Source organism: Haliotis asinina, chromosome 14 (assembly GCF_037392515.1).
Source record: "Haliotis asinina isolate JCU_RB_2024 chromosome 14, JCU_Hal_asi_v2, whole genome shotgun sequence".
NCBI lineage: Eukaryota > Metazoa > Mollusca > Gastropoda > Lepetellida > Haliotidae > Haliotis > Haliotis asinina.
Genome location: NC_090293.1, coordinates 1290081 through 1311503, shown reverse-complemented (window position 1 = coordinate 1311503; position 21423 = coordinate 1290081). Strand labels below are relative to the sequence as shown.

Here is a 21423-nt window from a genome sequence, read left to right as displayed (position 1 = left end):
TATGGTCTGTAAGTAGTCAAGACCAGACAATCGGGTGATCAACAATATAGGCATCGATCCCTTTAATGGCCTCTCACGAGGGTTACTGAACACCAACTCTGGCTCGGATCTTCAAAGGTCAGCATCATATGTTCATTTGCTTTTGGTTACATTGTTCATCTCATAATGAATAGCCCATGGGATGGGGGAACATGTTCAATGAAGAATCCTCAGTTCTGATTAGTCAGTAACTGTTAATGTGGTTAAGTACTGGCTGATGCTGCTTCACGTCGTACCGGTAAAAGATTTCCACGTATCTCTGTGTACAGCGCTCTTTACCATGGAGTACTATCCTGGGTTTACTTTTGAAACATATTGTAGTGATGACGAATTCCCCTTGTCAAATAACCTCAAAATCAAATCCTTAGAAACAAACTATGTTCAGTTCAAATAAATTTGCAGTGGCGTGACTGCGACTTTAAAGGGACACTGGTCCAGAGTAATTTCCGAGCAGTGGTTGTTGCTGTTGTTTTCGTACCCCGCCGCAACGCGGAACATCGGACTAGGTGTTCAGCAGCGTCCGTAGTACGCACGTCCGGTTTCTTGTTAACGCGATATCTCTTCAACTGATGTAGCCAATGTGTTCAAATTTGGTGACAACCTACATAGCGGAATTATGCATGCACCAGGCGACTTGGGTGACCTTGACCTTGTTTTCAAGGTCACCACGACTCTTTGTCCACCCTTCAAACTCTTGATATATCTCATGAACTGCAGTTCCCAATGTCTTCAAATTTGGTGACAGCCTACATTGAGGGAATGCGCAGGCACCAGTCAGTTTTGTTGACCCGACCTTATTTTCAAGGTCACCGTGACTCTGACCATTCTTCAAACTCTTGTTAATGCCATATCTCATGATCTGCTGTACACAATGTCTTCAAATTTGGTGACAACCTACATTGGGGGATTAAGTCGACTATTTGGGTGACCTTGATCTTATTTTCAATATGACCACAACACTTTGTCCACTTTTCGAACTTCTGTTTACGCAATATTCCATAAAGCACTGCAACCAATATCCTCATGTTTGTTCACAGCCTACACTGGGTGCTTATCCAGACACCAGTCATTTCACGCATTTTGTGTGTGAGCAAAAAGTAAAGTGCATTGAATATGTTATGCATATTTCATTCTTCTTTGGCGTCCAGGGACATTGCTATGTTAGTGGCAAGCATTTGTTCTAATTGTACCCAAATGATATCCCATAGTTCTTGACTGGTTTGCAATCTGTGCTGCGCCACCCGCACTTGCAATTGGTCGTATGGTATACATTGATCAACAAAGGGGAAAGCATATTTGCTCATTAACATTTCATATGCCAGTTCATATGTCAGTGGTAAATTATATTTGGACTGTAAAATGGCCATGTCTGTGAACGTCTTTATATTTTGTCGTAAAATCCTAATTAGTTTATTATCATGTTTGTATGGATTTTAGTACATTATCCGTTTGTTGAGCAGACATTTTATTGATTACCAGCATGAATATTATTTCACACACACGCCTTAAGTGCGACCTACTGTAGTAAATAAAAAATTGATTAACCTGATCACTACATCTACTCCTGATACGTATATCTTAGCAGAATATATATCATGAGAGACATCCTATTGAGAAAAGTAGACGTATAGTATTCCCAGAAATTATTGAGAATCATGTTGCGTCATGTAACTCATTACGTTTATTAACTTCTGGCGTTTTACTTACATAAACATGTTAAAACATCATCCTTTTACAGTCTCAGTCTTGTTTTAGTACTTTGTTAGACCTCCTCGCTCAGCAATGCATGCCTGAATACGCCTAGGCACACTACCCATCAAAGTTTGTAGGTAATCGTGTGACAGGGTATCCAAATATTGGACCACCTCGGCCTTCATATCTTCAATATTTCTCAGTCCCTTTTGGTTTATTCTGTCCTTCATGACTCCCCACACATTCTCAATTGGGTTTAGGTCTGGGCTGTAACTGGGCCAGTCTAAAACTTGAACATTTTCGCCCGACAACCACTGTTTTGTGTAGCGCGCAGTGTGTTTTGGGTCATTATCATGCTGGAAAATCCAATCATCTTCATACAATGTTTGTGCTGTCGGAAGAAGGTGACCATTTAGAATGTCAACGTATCTTTCTTTTGTCAAGTTTCCCGTGAAAACACACAATGGCGTCACTCCGCGAGCCGATATGCCACCCCACATGTGAAACTTCGGGCTATGTTTTGGTCGCTGGTAGATAGGTTTGACAGTATCTTTGGTCCAAATTTTCACACAATTAGGGAAAAGCCAAACAGAACTTTCATCCGAAAAGAAAACATTATCCCAATCTTGATTTTCATGAGCCCGACACCAGTTTAAATGTTTTTTCTTTTGTGCATCTTTCATCAACGGCGAGGGAATTCCATGTTTTTTCACCCAATTAAGTCTCTGTAATTCCTGCCTAACTGTTTCATTGCATACCTGAGGACTTCCTCTGCTAATCATTTCATTTCTGATGTTCTCAACACTTTTCAGTTTGCCCCTACTCACAATCTGCCCAAGTCTTCGGCGATCCACAACACTGAATTTCCTAGGCCGACCTGCCCCTGCTTTGTGCTCTATCCCGGTTCCTGTTTGAATATTCTTCAAAGTTCTGTATACTGTAGACAGAGGAATACCATGTCTACAAGCTAACACTTTAGCATCAGCCTCACCCCTTTCAAAATCATCTAGAATGAGCTTTCTTTTCTCTCTTGCTGTAAATTCTGCCATGTCAACACAGGAAGCCGTCTGCTCAGACAAGGGAGATAACTCTTGACGTAATGAGCTGCCTTCTAACCCTTCAAGAGTTGTCTCCCTTATTTAGTATGCTTAGTGCTTAGTGAAAGCCCTTTTTCCAATCTTAGCATCATTAGAAAAAAACAAAGATTTTCTCAATAATTTCTGGGAACACTGTATCTCCCCACCTATTCATTGATGCAGTAATATATCAATCAATGTTCAGCAAAACATGAAAGAGAGCCCACAGTAATACTTTGTGAGAAAACATCTTTATTTTCATGATAATAGCAGCAAAATACATTTATTTACATTCAAAATGTTTCACTGAAGGGAAACACACCATTCAGAGATCGTGTTATCACATCACATAACAGCTTCACTGTCTGATTATTCCTCAACACTTATGGTATATCACCCGATAAAGGGGCAAGAAATAGCTCTCGAAATGTCATGAAAAGGAATTTAAAAAGTTGTCCATATGAAGTGTCCTGTACACTGATCACTGTTGCATACATTCATCACACTGCAGAATATAAACAACAAAACATTAATGTTTGAGCAACAAAATGATGCCAATACACCTGACAATTATAACCTACATTTTTTTCAATGAGTGTACAAGTAAATATTTACTGAGAATTTCACTGTCTGGACACATTGCAAACACAAAATCAAGTCATTATTACCACATATGCAGCCTTCTGTACAAACACAAAATCAAGTCATTATCTACAGCCTTTGATACAAATATATAATCATGACAATATTGGAATTAATAGTAGAAGAGCAATCTATCTGATATACGCACCATGAACTTCTCAACTACAAATGGTTTCAAATAAAGAATATTGAGTAGAAAGTGTCAGCACGTCCTGTTGTTGGGTTTTGCTGCATGACGCTACCAGGGATGTCAGACACAACTTCGATATTCCAGCAACAACCCAGCAGCCAACCCTATCACTTCCCAACAGACCACAGACACTACATTGATCACTTCCCAACAGACAACAAATAGTCCATTGATCACTTCCAAACAGATCACAGACACTCCATCGATCACTTCCCAACAGATCACAGATACTCCATCAATCACTTCCTAACAGACTACAGACACTCCATCGATCATTTCCCAACAGACCACAGACACTACATTGATCACTTCCCAACAGACCACAGACACTCCATCGATCACTTCCCAAGAGACCACAGACACTCCATCGATCACCTCCTAACAGATCACAGACATTCCATCGATCACTTCCCAACAGGCCACAGATAGTCCATTAATCACTATTGCCATCAATTCTTCTAAATTCAAACTTTTCAAGAACTTGACTTGAGGTACCTGACAGGTGCTGTGTGTGACAAGCTTCAGCGCAGTTGGCTGTGTGTTGCCACATAATATCGAAGTGTTTGACATCCCTTTGATCATCTTGCAACATTTGATTATAATTGGTCATGTGGAAATATGCAGGAATTACTTTCCCCTTATTTCAAACATATGTGATTATTAAACAAAAATACATGGTAAGCCTTTGGCTATTTTTCCAAACTTCTTTTACAAATGGCCTAAACATCAATGTATGACTATCAATAAAGAAAAAATATTCAAAATGTTGAAACGAGACAAAATAATTCAAAAGAAACAAATTCTGTTTGCTCCTAACTAAAATATTTCCACTTCTTACAAACAGTACAATCTGTAGGACTAATGACAGCCAATACATTGCAAGACGTAGCGACATGGAGCAAATAAACAACAACAAGCATGTCTCAAGCTCTGTTTGTTTGAGCAGCTCAGGGTTACCTTCCCTCCAGCTGGCGCCCTCTACTGGCTCGTTCTGCAAGTGTAACGTTAAAGCATCCCACTAACAGAACATTTCTTCTTCAACAGGCTTTGATACCCAAGGACCATATTTGTTTTCTTTGAATTTTTTCAACATGGCAGACTTTGCTGTTTGGAAGTCTACTGCCATCATCTTGGCCTTGTGGTAGGTTTCTGCCTCAAGGAGGTCACTGCGGCCAAACCTGGTCGCAACTTTCTTGAAACTATCGTACAGATTCTTTTTTGTAAGCCGAGAGAAATAGCTTTTCTCAATTCTGAAACAGTTAAACATCATCCTTGTTACAAAACTGGCGGAGGATGAACACTACAAGAAAAGTGACAGCATAACATTCTTATCATGACAGTCCCTCTAATCAATACTCACAGTGGTAATAGTCAATAGGTACGTGGTATGTCATAGTCCCCAAGTCAATACTTACGATGTTTGACACACATCTCTATTTGCGCTACTGTTTGACCTCATCTTTTTCTCAATACTTATGCTTTATGACAAAGTCCTCTACTCAATACGTACCCTTTAAGACACAGTCTTCTACTCAATACTTACGCTGTATGACACAGTCCACTCCACAATACTTACACTGCATGACACAGTCCACTACACAATACTTACGCTGTATGACACAGTCCTCTACACAGTACTTACGCTGTATGACACAGTCCACTACACAGTACTTATGCTGTATGACACAGTCCACTACACAATACTTACGCTGTATGACACAGTCCACTACACAATAGTTACGCTGTATGACACAGTTATCTACACAGTACTCACGCTGTATGACACAGTCCTCTACACAGTACTTACGCTGTATGACACAGTCCCAGCGGGCCGTCTAGGACTTCTGGTCTCGGGTCTCCTAGGCTCCAGTTGATGCTGAGAGACTTGGTCTTCTGCGTCTCCCGTGGGGGGTCACATGCTGTGACACGTCCCAGCCAGGGATGGTTGAGATGGAACAATGAGGGAAGCAGAGTATCGATAGGGGGTTCCAATTTGTTGACACGGCAACACACAGCCCTTGCCAGGTGTCCGTGGTCATACAAGAATCCTGCAACAGATTCAGAAAAACGCTACATCGAAAGACTGTTTCAAAAGTTTAAACAGGTATAGAAGTAACAGCTAGAGTGGTCTGTCAAGCAGTCACTCAGTAATGTATATTAACGTACTTGTGAGTGACTGAGAATGGTTTTACATCGCTTTTAGCAATGTTTCAGCAGTACCATGGTGGGGGACACCCTGAAAGGGGCTTCACGCACCCGGGTCTTCAACAAGCCAACACTTTGACCACTGGGCTACCCCACCATCCCACATGTGTCTGAAGGTCATTCATGTTTAGTAGGTGCTGGATTTAAGGGGAGACTTGATCCAAATACATTTGAATTGAACACATCACCTGGTTCAAGACAAGACGATCCATGTGATAAATATCAATAAACTTTTTAATGGTACCTGCTAAAAGTATTGGGCAAAACATTGAAAGGTCTCTCTGGTCAGTCGATGCAACACCACCACAAACAATAGGAACATCATAAATAGTGAGAAAATTATTAGTTTTGATTCTTGAATATTTGCCACATGGGCAAAATAATTCTCTATTCATACTGCATCAGCCGACAATTATTCAAAGTCAAGTGCATATAAAACATTGTCAATGTCAGATCAATATAATCGCCAGTAACCTGACACATTACACTTGTTAAGAACAGTTTAGAACTCCTCGGCAAACCTCAGGCCTGAACTTGTATTTACTGGTGCAGATATAGTTGATGTATGAGATTCCCGATACACTTGCACTAAGACAAACAGCATACACCAGAACTATAACAGAGCAATACAATGAAGAAGATACTGCACATGACATCTGTCGACAAGGAGTCTAGACAAGGCAAGGTTTCTCTACATAGTGTATCATAAACAATGACAAATATACTGATCAATCTTACCCAGAGTGAGTGAATCCAGATATATGGGCTCCAGGAAGTGAGACAACAGCGCCCCCTGCATCCCAACAACATTCCACCTGCAGATCTTGTCAGTACACGACATTGTCCTCAGTCTCTCACCACGCTGGATCCCATCAAACGTCTGGGCCACGAAGTCAGATTCAATTGGGATTGTACCTTCACCTGGCAACAAGGAGTTTCTGTGTCATTATGTTACCATGGCAATAGTAATACTATAAAACAGTTCATGAATTTAGAAAAAGTATGTCTTCATCGAAATCCATCATTTTAACAAAATTATTTAGAGATGGCACAACAAATATGGAAACTGGTTGGGACAACAGATGCCAAGTAGTTCACTGAAAATTATTTAAATCCTTAACCACGGTGACAAAGGATGTCATGTGACATACCTCCCTCCATCTTGGTTCTAAGCAGGCCCTGCACGCCACTGGTGAAGGTCGGATGGTGTTGGCGGTCAAAGGTCTCTTTGCCCCTGTTCGACTCAGCATCCCTGCACAGAAGTTAGGCAAAATAGTTCAGTTGGTGAAGTAATATTTGCAATGGAATGTATTCTGGAGTGAGAGACCATGAATGTGTTCAGGTAAATGTAAAGAAATCTAAGAAAGAGGAGTGTATTGGGGTTTTTTTCACCCTGTCAGCGTTATAGTGTCATATTATCAACTGTCTCGTGCACCCATTAAGGTCCGCTTTAGATGTTCAGTAACCCTGTCATAAGAATCAAGTAATGGGATTAGTCAGGTATAAGACATGTCATGAGAACCCAAATGCGTAGATCAATGTTCAATCTATTGATCACTGGATTGTCTGGTCCAGACTTGATTATTTACAGGCCGCCACCATGTAGCCGGAATACTGCTGAGTGTTGTGTAAAACTAAACTCACTCAGTCACTCACAATCATGCATTTGAAGCAAAGGAGACTATGTAGTAAATTTGGTCCGTACTGACAAAAAATCTCAGACACCAGAAATTGTTTTGTTCTATGACTACTTTGTCAAAATATTCTTTAAAGCATAATCTGTAATGGAGGCTGCCATAGTGAAACTTGTGTCATACAATTACAGAACAGATGGTTTCTGGGCAGGATTTACATATGGTGCTGGAAACAAATGAATTGCACTTTATGCTGCAGTCAGAGCTATCCTATATTAGACTGTCTAACAGTCTTATCCAGTCAACATGAACTATCTAGATCACACATTCACCACCAGATCTCCTTATGGGAATTCTCCGTCATTTCAGTTATTTCTAAAACAGTAGTGAGTTACCATAGTTACCTGGGAGAAAAGAGGGCTCCATCTCCACATGGTGCTGTTGAGATGTACAGATGGAGACTGATGCCTGGTTTGATCCGGAGTTTTCCAGTTTGACCCACTTCAAACAGGTCATGAGGACTGCCGAGCTGGTATGTCTCCAGCTGCGCATACAGGAACCTAGGAAACAAGAGAACAGGATCATGTCAACATCAGACAGACCAATACCATGTCCAGCTAATACATAGCCCTGCAACTTGGACACAGAGGAACCCAGGAGATAAGAGAACAGGATCATGTCAATATTGGACAGACCAATACCATGTCCAGCTAATACATAGCCCTGCAACTTGGACACAGAGGAACCTAGGAGACAAGAGAACAGGATCATGTCAATATCTGTCAGACCAATACCATGTCCATCCACCCCTGCAGCATGGACGAAAAGGCTAAATTGTGTGTTATGTGTTGGTGGCATGTATATCATACAATCTGTTTTACCTTTTGTGTTGTGTCATCTTACTTGGCATATGTCCCACAACTGTCGTCATCATTTTACAAAACTTAAAATATGAAATTCATGAGAAGGAACTCTAGAAAGCATCCACCATGACAGTGCCAAGTATTGCCTGCTGAGTGAATATTGCTGCTGTTTTGTATTCCCTGTCTAACATAGCAGGAAGATCAAACATTGGCTCCAAACAATGAACTCAAATGTGGATCTAAATGTGGCCACAGCCATGTTCAAAATCTGTGTGTGGAGACGTCATGACGTCATGTCACTGACCTGAGGAATCCTCGTCTGGTGATGATCTCCGCATGGCAGTCATTTACTGTGTTGCCTTCCAGGCTCAACTGTTGCCCTGTGATACACCGGTTGCCTGGCAACAAATTCACGTGGAAAATATATACTACTTATACCAATGTCTTGTTATACCAGTATATGACCATATCAGCATCATACTGACTATATCCTGATATCATCAGTATTGTACTGCCTATATTTATGGAACATTTATGGAACAACACAGGCTGATATCATCAATATTGTACTGCCCATATTTATGCTGATATCTTCATTATTGTACTGCCTATATATGCCTCTGCACCATAATGCCAACATACATGCAGAAGCTTGTCTGCAGTAATTGCCATTTAAGAACATCACAAACCAACCTATGGTTGGGGAAGGCGTGATAAAGATTACTTGGGAAAATACTTGTTAAAATATATCCCAATTGTTATGTCACATGAACCAATGCCGAAAACTCACCTGAACCAACGCTGATGACAATGCCAGTATCTTCTGGGTTCCTCTTCATCACAAGCCCAGCGATGATCTTGCGTCCAGCCATTGTGTCCGGTATGGTGGCTATCAGCTGGTTGAAGGCCTGGTGCGTCAGAGCACCAATCTTGTCAAAGTGTGTCATTGTCGACGAGGGGACCAGTGTTCTGTCCACCTGGCACAATCAAACACAACGACACAATAAGGTAAAATGGGCACAGGCTATTTAAAATAGCTCAATTCTACATGTCAGTAATCTGAGCTAATCTATAAAAAGAAAAACGTCACTGAGAACAGTGATGCTCATTCGTACTGGCTACTTAATAATACTACTTGTGTAAGGCAGGGGTTCTTCTTGCTGTCATTTTTAGTTGCGACAATTAAAAACTTGTCCAATTGCAAGTTCAAATCATCAAACCAGCCAGGGTCTGATTGAACAATATTCTCATGGCAACTAGCTAAATGATAAAAACTCACCAATATTGCCTGCAGCTGTGTCTGATGTCTACACAAATGTCTCTGAATGGCATTTAGAAGTAAAACATATCAGGAAGGCACTTTTTATGGATATCAACCTCTTTATTATGTCAAGAAAACATGTTGAAATGACAACTCACCGATTTGGTCTGTGTCTGTTGACCTTCTGCCAGTAATATCCTCATTGCAACATCGGCCGCTTCCTTCTTCCCATCCTTCTTGTTGCTGCACTCAACCCCTGGGAACTGGCGCGAGCCAACAAACGCTGCCAGCACAAACCTACACAACATACAGATCCCAGTACTTCACTGTCAGGCCTAACGACATACAGAACTTCACTGTCAGTACCTGGACAGACATACAGAATTTCACTGTCAGTACCTGGACAGACATACAGAACTTCGCTGTCAGTACCTGAACAGACATACAGAATTTCGCTGTCAGTACCTGGACAGACATACAGAACTTCGCTGCCAGTACCTGGACAGACATACAGAACTTCGCTGTCAGTACCTGGACAGACATACAGATCTTCACTGTCAGTACAACATGCAGATCCAGTACTTCACTGTCATTGCCAATAAAAGGGACAAAACCCTTTCCCCCTTCATAAGAAAGCTCTGCTAAAAGCAGAGTCAATTGCACAGTTGTGAGTGTCTCATGAGCAGATATTTGTTTCAGCAGTATTACAGGTGTACAATGTTGTTTGTACACAAATCAAGCCAGGTGTTACATAATGCAGATATGTGCATCAACTTGATCAAGTAAGCACAAATGTAGAGAATGCACCCCCTTAAAATTCACTCCTTTGAAAGGGACACACAGTGTTATTCACTCTACCAATTACACATGTATGGCTTTGCTAAGTTTCTGGTTGTTCCTTTCATAGCAGAAATGAGTATTTCCTGGCTCAAAAGACATTATCAAATAAAATAATTCTCTACCCTAATCATTTATAGGACCCTCACAAGGGTTCAAAAATCGAATCGCCCGATGCCCAGGACAAGTCAGTTTTCATTTTAGGCGATCAAATAATGGTATCTTACTTGTCCATGGATTACCAGACATTTCCACTCATGGTTTGAAACTGTAAATAATTTAATTTCATATCTGCTCATAGTGAAGCTACTGAAATTCGCAATAAGAACACTGTGACAGTGAAATGATCATTCTTCGATAAATAGTCCAGTAAACATTAACATCACACATTGTGTCATAAAATCTGGGCAAGCTGAACATTATTCTTACTCTCTTGAAGTTACTTGCCCTGTGGCAAGTGGCTTTTCAACATATTTTTGAATCACTGCCTCATATTGCATGCATGGACCCTTAATACTACTAATGTCGACAGACCTACACATACCTTACTTCACTGCCAGACCTACAAAACACACAGACATATTTACAAATATATTTATGTACACTCACTTTGGTTTGTGGGACGGCCCCCACTGGCTGATGACTTCTATCCTGGCGGTGGACTGCCGTGACTGTGCATACTCCATGAGGGCACTAACTGGGTTCTTGTTAACACCCGCGAAAGTCTCCGCTGTGATCTCTAAAGTGCCACACGGAAGACTGTTTAAGCCTCCTGCCTGACTAGGAACAGATGCAGTGCCAACTTGTGATCTGGTCGGAAGTGATTGTGGTCCAGGAGATGACTCTGTCATGAAAGGTGACATTGGATCATGACTTCCTCTTGGAACAAAGCTGTGAGAAGGACTGGATGAGATGACTTGGCCTTGTTCCTGTTGGATAAGGTCCATGGGCGTCGGTGGCAAGGATCGTGTAGAGGACTGGGACATGGCTGCATGCTGTTGTTGGATTGAAGAGCCTCCTGGATGGCCCTGTGACACAAACGACAAACTTCCAGTTATAGTGTGGGAAGACACACCTGGATGTGACCTGGCTGATCCTTGTGATGATGAACCCATATCCCTTGTGTTGTATGACATGACTGGAAGCTGGTTAGTGGCACCCTGGTCAGACAAACCTACTGGTCTTGTCTGCCATCTCGACTGTGGGCCTCCATCAATCTGCCCAATTACAGAGTCAGGTCTCAGGCTCGTAAGCATCTTTGGAGACTTGTTGGCATGCCGCTGAGTGGCCCCTTGGATGTCTGCAGCAATCATAGCCAGAATTTGACCCCTGCCCACCCCCTTCACCCCATATTGAGTGTTTGACCCTAACAGTTCCAGTGGAGAAAGAGGAAGCCCTTGACTTGCTCCCTTTTTGGGTGGGTGACAAATGTTCATCTTCCCTCGAGCAACATTCGGTTGCAATTTCTTCACTGGCCCAGATAAACCCTTTTCTTCCAGATACTCTTCTCCTTTTGATGTCACCATCCAGGCTGAGCCAGTTCGATCCACCAGTTTCTCCTTAAATAGATCCTGCAGGGCTTCTTCTACAGATTCTTTGCTGGACTTCAGAGCACTCACGATAACTATACTAGCTCCAGTTTTCAACAGACGATTTCCTAGGGTCTTTAACACAAGGTCCCTGAAACACAGCTCAGTGTCTGGAGATTCTGATTCTCCAGCAGCAATGGCTGGTCTGGCTGCCATGTTTTCTGCTGACTGGTCTGGTAAATCTGGATCTGAACTCTGAGAGTCAACAGTTCCTGGCGACCAGGCCACATACTGATAGTTGCTCTGACTATTGGCAATCAGATCATTCACTCTGTCATTGATGTCAAACGATTCATCATCCATGTCATCATAGTCCTTCATCTCTGCACTGTCATCATCATCATCATCATCATCGTCATCATCATCGCCATCATTGTCATCTTCAACACAACTCGGTACTGACTGCTGTTGAGTAGGGGAGTCCAGGCCCTGATCCAAAGTCTCATCAACTTTCCTTGGTGTGAATGATTCTCCTAACCACGTACCTTCATCAGCCTGCCTCCTGCTACCTGTGACCATTCCACCAAATCCTCTCTTAAAATCCACTGGAGATGATTCCATATGACCAATACTCCCAACTGACATTCCATCCTGTGAATTTTCTCCTAGCCTCATAGCATCCATTGTGGTTAACATATCTGAAGGAACTGGATCTGAAGGCCTGGTATTAGGATTACACGACCACAGAGGTGGGGGACCCTTGGTGAACCGAACTACTCTCTTCTTTGACAGCATGTACAGGGTCGGGTTCACTTCTCGAGATGATTCATAACCACAGGCTTCCGCAATATCTTTAGCTCTTTGTGGTTTGCTACCACACTTTCTCAAATATGCCAAAATGCCCTCCACACGCTCTCTGCCTAAAGGGTTTTGCACTTTGCCTGCACGATGCGGCTGAAAAGAAGAAAGTATATTTATGGAACTATATTTATCTACTTGTCTGTATATCTACCTATACACACATCTAAGCATTTACCTCCATGTAATTTTTGACAATTTTAAACAGTTGTTACCCTGCAATAATCCGACTACCCCATTTCCAATTGCTCTGTTTACCCTGCTTCAATATCACCAGAAACTTCATTTTTTTAATTACATACCTGTATACCTACCTACACATATACAGACCTCCTCCACACCCACCCACCACCTGTATACCTACCTACACATATACAGACAGCCCCCACCCCCATCCATCACCTGCATACCTACCTACACATATACAGACCTCCCCCACCCCCATCCACCACCTGCATACCTACCTACACATATACAGACCTCTCCCACCCCATCCACCACCTGTATACCTACCTACACATATACAGACAGCCCCCACCCCCATCCATCACCTGCATACCTACCTACACATATACAGACCTCCTCCACCCCCATCCACCACCTGTATACCTACCTACACATATACAGACCTCCCACACCCCCATCCGTCACCTGTATACCTACCTACACACATTCACATTCAGAGCTCCACCACCCGTATACATACCTACACATATACAGACCTCCCCCACCCCATCCACCACCTGTATACCTCCCTACACATATACAGACAGCCCCCACCCCCACCCACCACCTGCATACCTACCTACACATATACAGACCTCCCCCACCCCCATCCACCACCTGCATACCTACCTACACATATACAGACCTCTCCCACCCCATCCACCACCTGTATACCTACCTACACATATACAGACAGCCCCCACCCCCATCCATCACCTGCATACCTACCTACACATATACAGACCTCCTCCACCCCCATCCACCACCTGTATACCTACCTACACATATACAGACCTCCCACACCCCCATCCGTCACCTGTATACCTACCTACACACATTCACATTCAGAGCTCCACCACCCGTATACATACCTACACATATACAGACCTCCCCCACCCCATCCACCACCTGTATACCTCCCTACACATATACAGACAGCCCCCACCCCCACCCACCACCTGTATACATACCTACACATATACAGACCTCCCCCACCTCCATCCACCTGTATACATACCTACACATATACAGACAGCCCCCACCCCCATCCACCACCTGTATACCTACCTACACATATACAGACCTCCCCCACCTCCATCCACCACCTGTATACATACCTACACATATACAGACCTTCCCCACTCCCATCCACCACCTGTATACCTACCTACACATATACAGACAGCCCCCACCCCGTCCATAACCTGTGTACCCACCTACACACAGTCACCCCCTAACCCCCCCACTTGTATACACACCCCAAAAAATATCCTTTGAAATGCTAAGTTAAAGATCACCCTGAAGCCTTCTTTCAAAATCAGCAGGTGTGACAAAACACAGGGAATTGTCATATGTTTACTCAAAATAGGATGGTTTGTTTCGTTTTAAAAGACAAGACAAAACTTTAGTCTGTGCTGTACTGCAGGCAGAAATTTGGCTGTGTCATTCCAACTGCTTGTGTGTTGGTCTACCTGGCCAGCCATAGGACTTCATGACATTTGGCAGGATTTGATGATAAAAATCTTAAAGATCACATATATTCAAGGGGGTCAAAATTCATAAATCACTTGCTGGCATCGCTATAAATGAAACCCTGTCATTAAAACTGCTCATTTCGGTCTTTAATTACCTTAAATTGACCTTTTTGACAACAGTGCACAAATCTCAACCACATATGAAATTTCAACCAATCAGAGCGGCGCGTCTCCACGACGTAATAGTAGGTATAGATATGAGGGTCTATGCAGAATTCATCTACATTTCCAGTCGTTGAACTATTTCGTTTACAGGTTGGTACAAACTTGAAATCGCGAAAGCTGTTGTGTTCTCACAATCTACTCTCATTTAGTTTTGTCTCCTGCTTTGTCTAGTTTTTGAGTTACAACCCTTGTTTTCATAGGCGATTCTGTCAAAATTACTTGGTGTCGCTAGGTTGTAATCCGTGTTAGGTGGTATAAACCTACACGTTACTTGTCATCATTTACTCGATGCTCAGTTTATGAATTTATAACAGGTATAATTAGTGGTAACGCCACTTAGATTACCAGACAAAGGCCCCTGTTTGGCATTTCTTGTGTCTGGATCGATCAAAGGATTAACTGATAACACGCTGATTGATTAATTACTATTATGCGGATTTGAATGGGGGAATCGTCTAAAGGTAATGTTAATGTCTGTACATTTACTAATCTATACTGAATACACTCTGTCGTGTCTGTGCCTATGTAAAAACAACACCCTTCTTTCGAAGGATTAACCGCCAATACATTGATTGATTGCTCATTATTGGCTAACTAAATAACTTTTTTAAAAGAATGACACACATTATGCAATTAGTTGCCAGGTGTGCTATCTTGGGTAACCAATGAAACTATACAGCCATGTGAAAAACCTGAAACGATACATCACGTTTTTGTATATTAGACTGTTAAAAGACACATCACTTGGGAAATCTGCAGATGAATTATATATCACTTGTTTTTGTGGATATTGATGGATACATTCCTCGAAGAAGGTAATAGCCTGACATTGCTCCTATAACTTTAATTTTAATATTTGCATTTTGTGTTTGTTAAGCTGTTGTAGCTTTCAACAGAAGCATTGTTTTTGTCGTGAAGTGTATAGATGCAGATGACATACACTAGGGCGTGCATCCGTGCAAAGTATGATTCATATAAGCAAACTATAAAATGTCTAGATACTACATTCCTGCTATACATTCACAAAATGCATACAAGTATGATTATAAACAATCTAGGATTATGAGACCAAGTATAAAGACGTATATTGATAAGTGTCTACATACTGGTGAGTGAACGTTACAAACCAAGTAAATTTAGCAAGTGAAGAAATTTATCATGCAGTATTTTCATGCAGTATTACAGGTTACGTCATGCAAACTCCTTTTCGTTATGATTCAAATGCATATTTAACTACTAGTAAAAAGTAGTTTTGATTTTCTAACTTGATGAAACAAACCATAATCTCACTAATTCAAATGGATTTGAATTCACAATTTTCAAAACTGGCGGCCCCCCTGTCTTAGGATGAATGCTATTTAAGTTTGTTTTCAACGACTTACAAAGGCAAAATTACTTTTCACTGGTAGTAAAATATGTATTTTATTGATTGACAATAGGATTTTACATGGCATTGCTTATAACATAACAATTTCACTCTTGGAAGGGAGGTGGAAGTCAATATATTATTGCTTGCAATATAAATGTCACTTCGACCCCCACCTTGCTTCCTTGGAAGAAGTCCTTATGTTAAAAGTTGTGTCATGCAAAATCCTTTTAGCCATGATCCAAATGCTTATTTAACTACTAGTAAAAAGTAGTTTTGATTTTCTAACTTGAAGAAACAAACCATGATCTCAATAATTATAACAGACTTTGGCCCATGACTTCCTGATTTTCAAAAGTGGCGGCACCCTGTCTTAGGATGAATGCTATTTAAGTTTCTTTTCACTGACTTACAAAATCAAAATTACTTTTCACTGGTAGTAAAATATGCATTTTATTGATGGACATTAGGATTTTTTCATGACATTGCTTATAACATAAACAATTTCACTATTGGAAGCAAGGCAGGGGTCAATATTATATTACTTATGATAATGTTACTTTGACCACGACCTCGTTTCCGAGGAAGAAAGTATCATATTCATGCAAAATCCTTTAGGTCACCAAAAGGACCTAAAGGATACAAATAACTGAAAATCGTTCCTTCTATGATGTCACTGCAGGGCTCTGGTGACAGAGTTATGTAACCTGAAGCAGACGGCTCTTTAACAACTTTTAAGCGCTTGGTATTAATTAACCACAAGTTTTTTTAAAAAAAGAATGGCGTTCCATTTATGACTAACCAGATGTCTTTCATATGCAGTGGTGAAAAGAGTACCAAGAAATTGAGTTCAGTTGTTCTTTAAATGAAAAGACTTCCGCCGTACTCCCTCTTTTTATGTGCTCCTGGGAATCCTTTCCCGGGTGTAATTTTCCAACACTGAAATAAGTTCATTGACTGGGTTTTTTATACCTGTTTTACTTTATTGAATGTATTTTTTGAGCGAGGTATGCAAGTCAGTTCGTAATTTTGGTTTTTGATTGGGGGTGGTGGTTACGGGCGGAACTCTTACCCAGCATTCATACCTTAAAGGGACGTCTCCGTCCACGTCCACGTCCACGTCCACGTCCACGTCCCCGGCTTCGGCCACGACCACCACCACGCCTTGCCATTTCACTAACGGAATGGATCGCGAGTCACCGGTAACCTTTCTTGGAAATTCAAACTGAAAGAGAAAGTAGACCACATATAGTCCAACTCGATGTTAATGGTAATAATAATTCTTCAAGTGGTTTGCGTAGTTAAACATAAACAAATAGTACAGGAATCCCAAGTCTACCTGTAATTAAATCACTGCTGATCATTACTCTTCAGTACGTCCCGTATCCTCCTCGCATTGTGTATTTCCGACGAAACAATTGAAACCACGCCGCCATGTTATGAAGATATTTATTCACTTCCGGGGAATTCCCAATTTGAGTATGTTACTATAAATAGTCACGATCTGCAAGGTTATGTCTGATCTTGTCTGATCATTTATATGACAACATAATTTAAAGCGTCATAATTAAGCATTGTCTACGCGATATATTACTGTTATTATCGAATAATCAGATACAATAAATGCTGACACATATAAAAAGTGTTTATGTTGCGTGTTTCTCCTGACGCAATTTAAAGGAGCAGAATTGCAATAATTTACTGGGTTGAAGATAAATTCAGAAACAAATTTTCAATTTAAAATTGAGTATATTTATTTTTTAATCGCGACAACAGTTTCTGTAACCAGAGACCATATAATAGATTATATGGTCTCTGCTGTAACTGAGCTTCGGCATTCATATTCCGCTGGAACCCACGTGACTTTTCCGCTCGTGACGTCAGAAGAGCCTAGAGTCCGCCATCTTGCCAAGGAGCAAGTAAATGTACGATGGTGTATTGTGTTGCCCCAGGATGCACGGCATCATCGAACAATGCATTGTACCACCATTTCTTCCGTTTTCCAAGTGAAAGTACAGATTTAAACAGGAGAAATGTTTGGATAAATAGGTGTCAACGTGAAGAGAAAAACTGGAAGCCAAGCAAGAATGCGGTTCTGTGTTCCGATCATTTCGAGTCGGACGCATACGAAAGAGACCCATTTCGCCTTGCACAAATGGGATATGAAAATCCAAAAGCTAGACTGAAGAAAGACGCAGTGCCCACGAGATTCAAGACAAAATGTTTCGCTGAAGGTTTGCCTAGTGTACAGATTCGTGCAAAAAGTATTCGGACAAAATGGCAACGTCATATCACTAGTCCCGAAGAGGGTAGTTCAAAGTTATATTGGTTAGCGACCAGTTATCGCCGCGTACCAATTATCGCCAACCCCTTGCGCAGACAGTTTTACTTGTACTTCCATAGTATTTCACACATTGACACATCCAAAAAAGCGATTGGTTACAAGAGTTGGGTTTTTTGAGAGTAATTTACGTTGTAGACGTTACAATATCCTGGTGTTAGGGGTTTTCGAGGATGTAGGACAGAAACGTAATTTATATCTTTAAGGTTTTATTTTTGCTAACCTTGATTGATACAGATATATCCATCTATTTCACACTAAAATATCATGTTTTTCCGACATCGTATTGGCGAATTTGTAGCCGCTTACAACATCTGTGTATTTTGTATGTGTTTTTGACCTCTGCACATCCAGGGAGTGCTTTGATCGCGTGGCTTCCTGTTTAATACATAACCTATCAACAGCAGACGACTGATCTTGCCGGATTTCCCTCAGCATTTTTTGTTATACAAGCTACTGATATTGCATCTGAAGTGGTATTAATGATGTTGGGTAAATAATATCAGTGTTTATTTGCTCTTTACATACCTTAACTTCTGGATTTCAGTGTCAATGAAACAGCTCACGACTGGAACTGAGCATCCGCCCTACCAATGAAACTGTTCTTACACTCCATTCGAGCGCACATTTCCCTGATATAGCACTAGCAATGCAATCATCGAAATCACCAGAACATCGAGTTCAGCTCGTTTTGGGATGTGGATCCCTGGGAAGACGAGGACCCATGAAGGTCCCAGGGTAGAATAGGCCTTCAGCAACCCCTCCTTGCCTTGAGAGACGACTGTGCTTGTCGTAAGAACCAACTAACGGGATCAGGTGGTCAGTCTCACTGACATTGTAGGCACATGTCATCAGTTCCTAATTGTGCAGAACAATGTTGTTGATCACTGGATTGTCTGATCCAGACTTGCTTATTTACAGACCGACGCCATATAGCTGGAATATTGCTGAGTGCGGCGTAAAATTAAACTTGCTCACTCACTCGGAAGACTAGACACAAACACATCTGGGTATGTCACGTGACCATTAGTGTGTTGACATGAAATTTCATAAACGATGAGAATTGAATGAAAATCATCCAGGCTGTGTTGTGAATCTATGACTTAACAATTCAGTCCATAAAAAGTGCAGATATTAACTTGTCTGAAGATACCCATAAAGTAAACATTCAATCACTTAACTTTGAATTGACCCAAATTTCCATCTCCATTTTATGGACTCGACATATACCATGTAGACAATACTGACAAAATATAACTGTCAATTTTCACCCTTATCTTTTCATTTTTCCCCCGAGGAAACAAACGTTGCGAAAATTGCAAACGACTACTCAAAATGTCAACTTTCATAAGTTCAACCCTGAAGTGACATGTCCATATTCCCATCAACTTATATCAGTGTCCGTCAACATTCACAGTGAGAGCTAGTTTTATTCTTTTAAATTTCTTTTTTTGAAAACAAATTCTAATTATGAAATTTCTTCAATATGTCAAGGTTTGAAACAATAGTTTTATTACCAAATTTATGTCAAAATATGTGAATAACATAAAATATTCAGAAATGGCAATAATTGGTTTTGTTAGTAGTTGGGAAAGCACAATATACACTACAACACTTCTTGTTGACAGCGTTTTGGAGAAACACATTCAGCAACAAGCAGAAAACATCGGTGAATAGCTGATCTATCATTAGGACAAATTTTATTTCATTCTCTTAATAAATAATGGAGCAAATCATTAAAAGCAGCGTAAAAATGGCAATAACTGGTCGCTAGCCAGTAAGATATTTTCTCCAGTGAACTGGAACTTGCCTAATATTTAGTCCCTTCAGTCGGATAACATTCATAATCCACCTCGGAATGGAGTTTAACAAGGATGCAGCTGTGATAAATGGTCATGTCTTGAATTTCGTGTACAAGGTTTTCACTAGAATTGATATGATGTGCTCTTCCCAGCTATTTCCTTTTTTAGAAATAACCACACATTCTCGATAATATTGATGTCTGGACTTTGAGCAGGCCGGGACTTGTTATTTATGCGATTTCTGACAGTGTATTCTGGCGTTGATCTGGAGCACCAGAGAATTTTCATCTTGTAAAATGTATCCTCCGTCAGGAAAATGCTGGACAATAACTGACCATAAATTATCCTGTAGTGTTTCTTGATACTTTGTTGCCTTGATGCAGCCATCAATAGCTGTCAATGTCCCAACTCTGTGCCATGATACCCTTCCCCAAATGATACCAGGGCGGTGATTTTGGGATGACACAAGGTCGGGTTTCCATCCTTCATCTTGTTCTCTCAAGATGTGAACATGCTTTTTGAGTCCAGTCATTATCTTGCTTTCGTCAGAAAAGATAACTTTCCTCCAGTATTTATCAAGAGTCCAATCGTCTGTTTCCTTCACACCATGCAAGCTGCTTCTTTCAGTTAATCTCCCTTCCAAAAACGCTCTTCTATGCAACACGTCTTTGATAATTGTTTTTATGTAAGTGAAATTGCAGACTTAAGTGTCATATCTGTTCACTTTTACCAACATTTCCAATTTCCTGTAGTCATGCGGAGTGACAGTATGAGGTTCAGTGCTTCTCGGCTTGTTCTCAGTCGAATCTCGCACAAATTTTTACTAAAGGACCAGGTGGTTGACCAAGGGACTTCAAGTAGGTTACTTATGTGTCTAATAGGATTTCCCTCCAAATGTAATTGTTTCACTATCTGATATATTTGGATGGTCAGTTCCTTACCTTTTCAACACATGTTCAGTTCATGCTGCGACGTAATGTAAACAAAGCAGATGACAACACACCCACAGATCACATGACTGGCTGTTCCCTAAAATAATGTCAGTGCCATTTTACATTGCAATTGCTGATAACACGCATTTAAAATTGCAAAGCGATTCTGCAATAAAACATGTTTGCCATTTTGTCCGAATACTTTTTGTACAATTCTGTGGCATAGACATG

The 21423-nt window shown here is 41.0% G+C and overlaps 1 protein-coding gene across 1 annotated transcript; it reads right to left on the bottom strand.

Annotated features, from left to right (window-relative positions):
• Positions 1-3039: 3039 nt before the first annotated feature.
• LOC137261532 (uncharacterized) lies at positions 3040-17578 on the bottom strand. The gene is made up of 11 exons (XM_067799290.1): positions 17457-17578; positions 17203-17342; positions 11049-12922; positions 9761-9899; positions 9132-9318; positions 8646-8739; positions 7883-8038; positions 6996-7096; positions 6583-6765; positions 5447-5687; positions 3040-4889 (listed from the first exon to the last, which is right to left on the bottom strand). Exons 2-11 carry the CDS (start codon positions 17287-17289, stop codon positions 4658-4660), a joined length of 3294 nt encoding a protein of 1097 aa, XP_067655391.1. The 5' UTR covers positions 17290-17342; positions 17457-17578; the 3' UTR covers positions 3040-4657.
• Between the last annotated feature and the right edge of the window lie 3845 nt (positions 17579-21423).

Coding starts and splice junctions, on each gene's coding strand:
- LOC137261532 (XM_067799290.1), bottom strand. CDS start 17,289: ATGGCAAGGCGTGGTGGTGGTCGTGGCCGAAGCCGGGGACGTGGACGT. Junction 12,923..17,202: donor GACGGAGACGTCCCTTTAAG/GTATGAATGCTG, acceptor TCTTCTTTTCAG/CCGCATCGTGCAGGCAAAGT. Junction 5,688..6,582: donor TCTGGATTCACTCACTCTGG/GTAAGATTGATC, acceptor AATCTGTTGCAG/GATTCTTGTATGACCACGGA.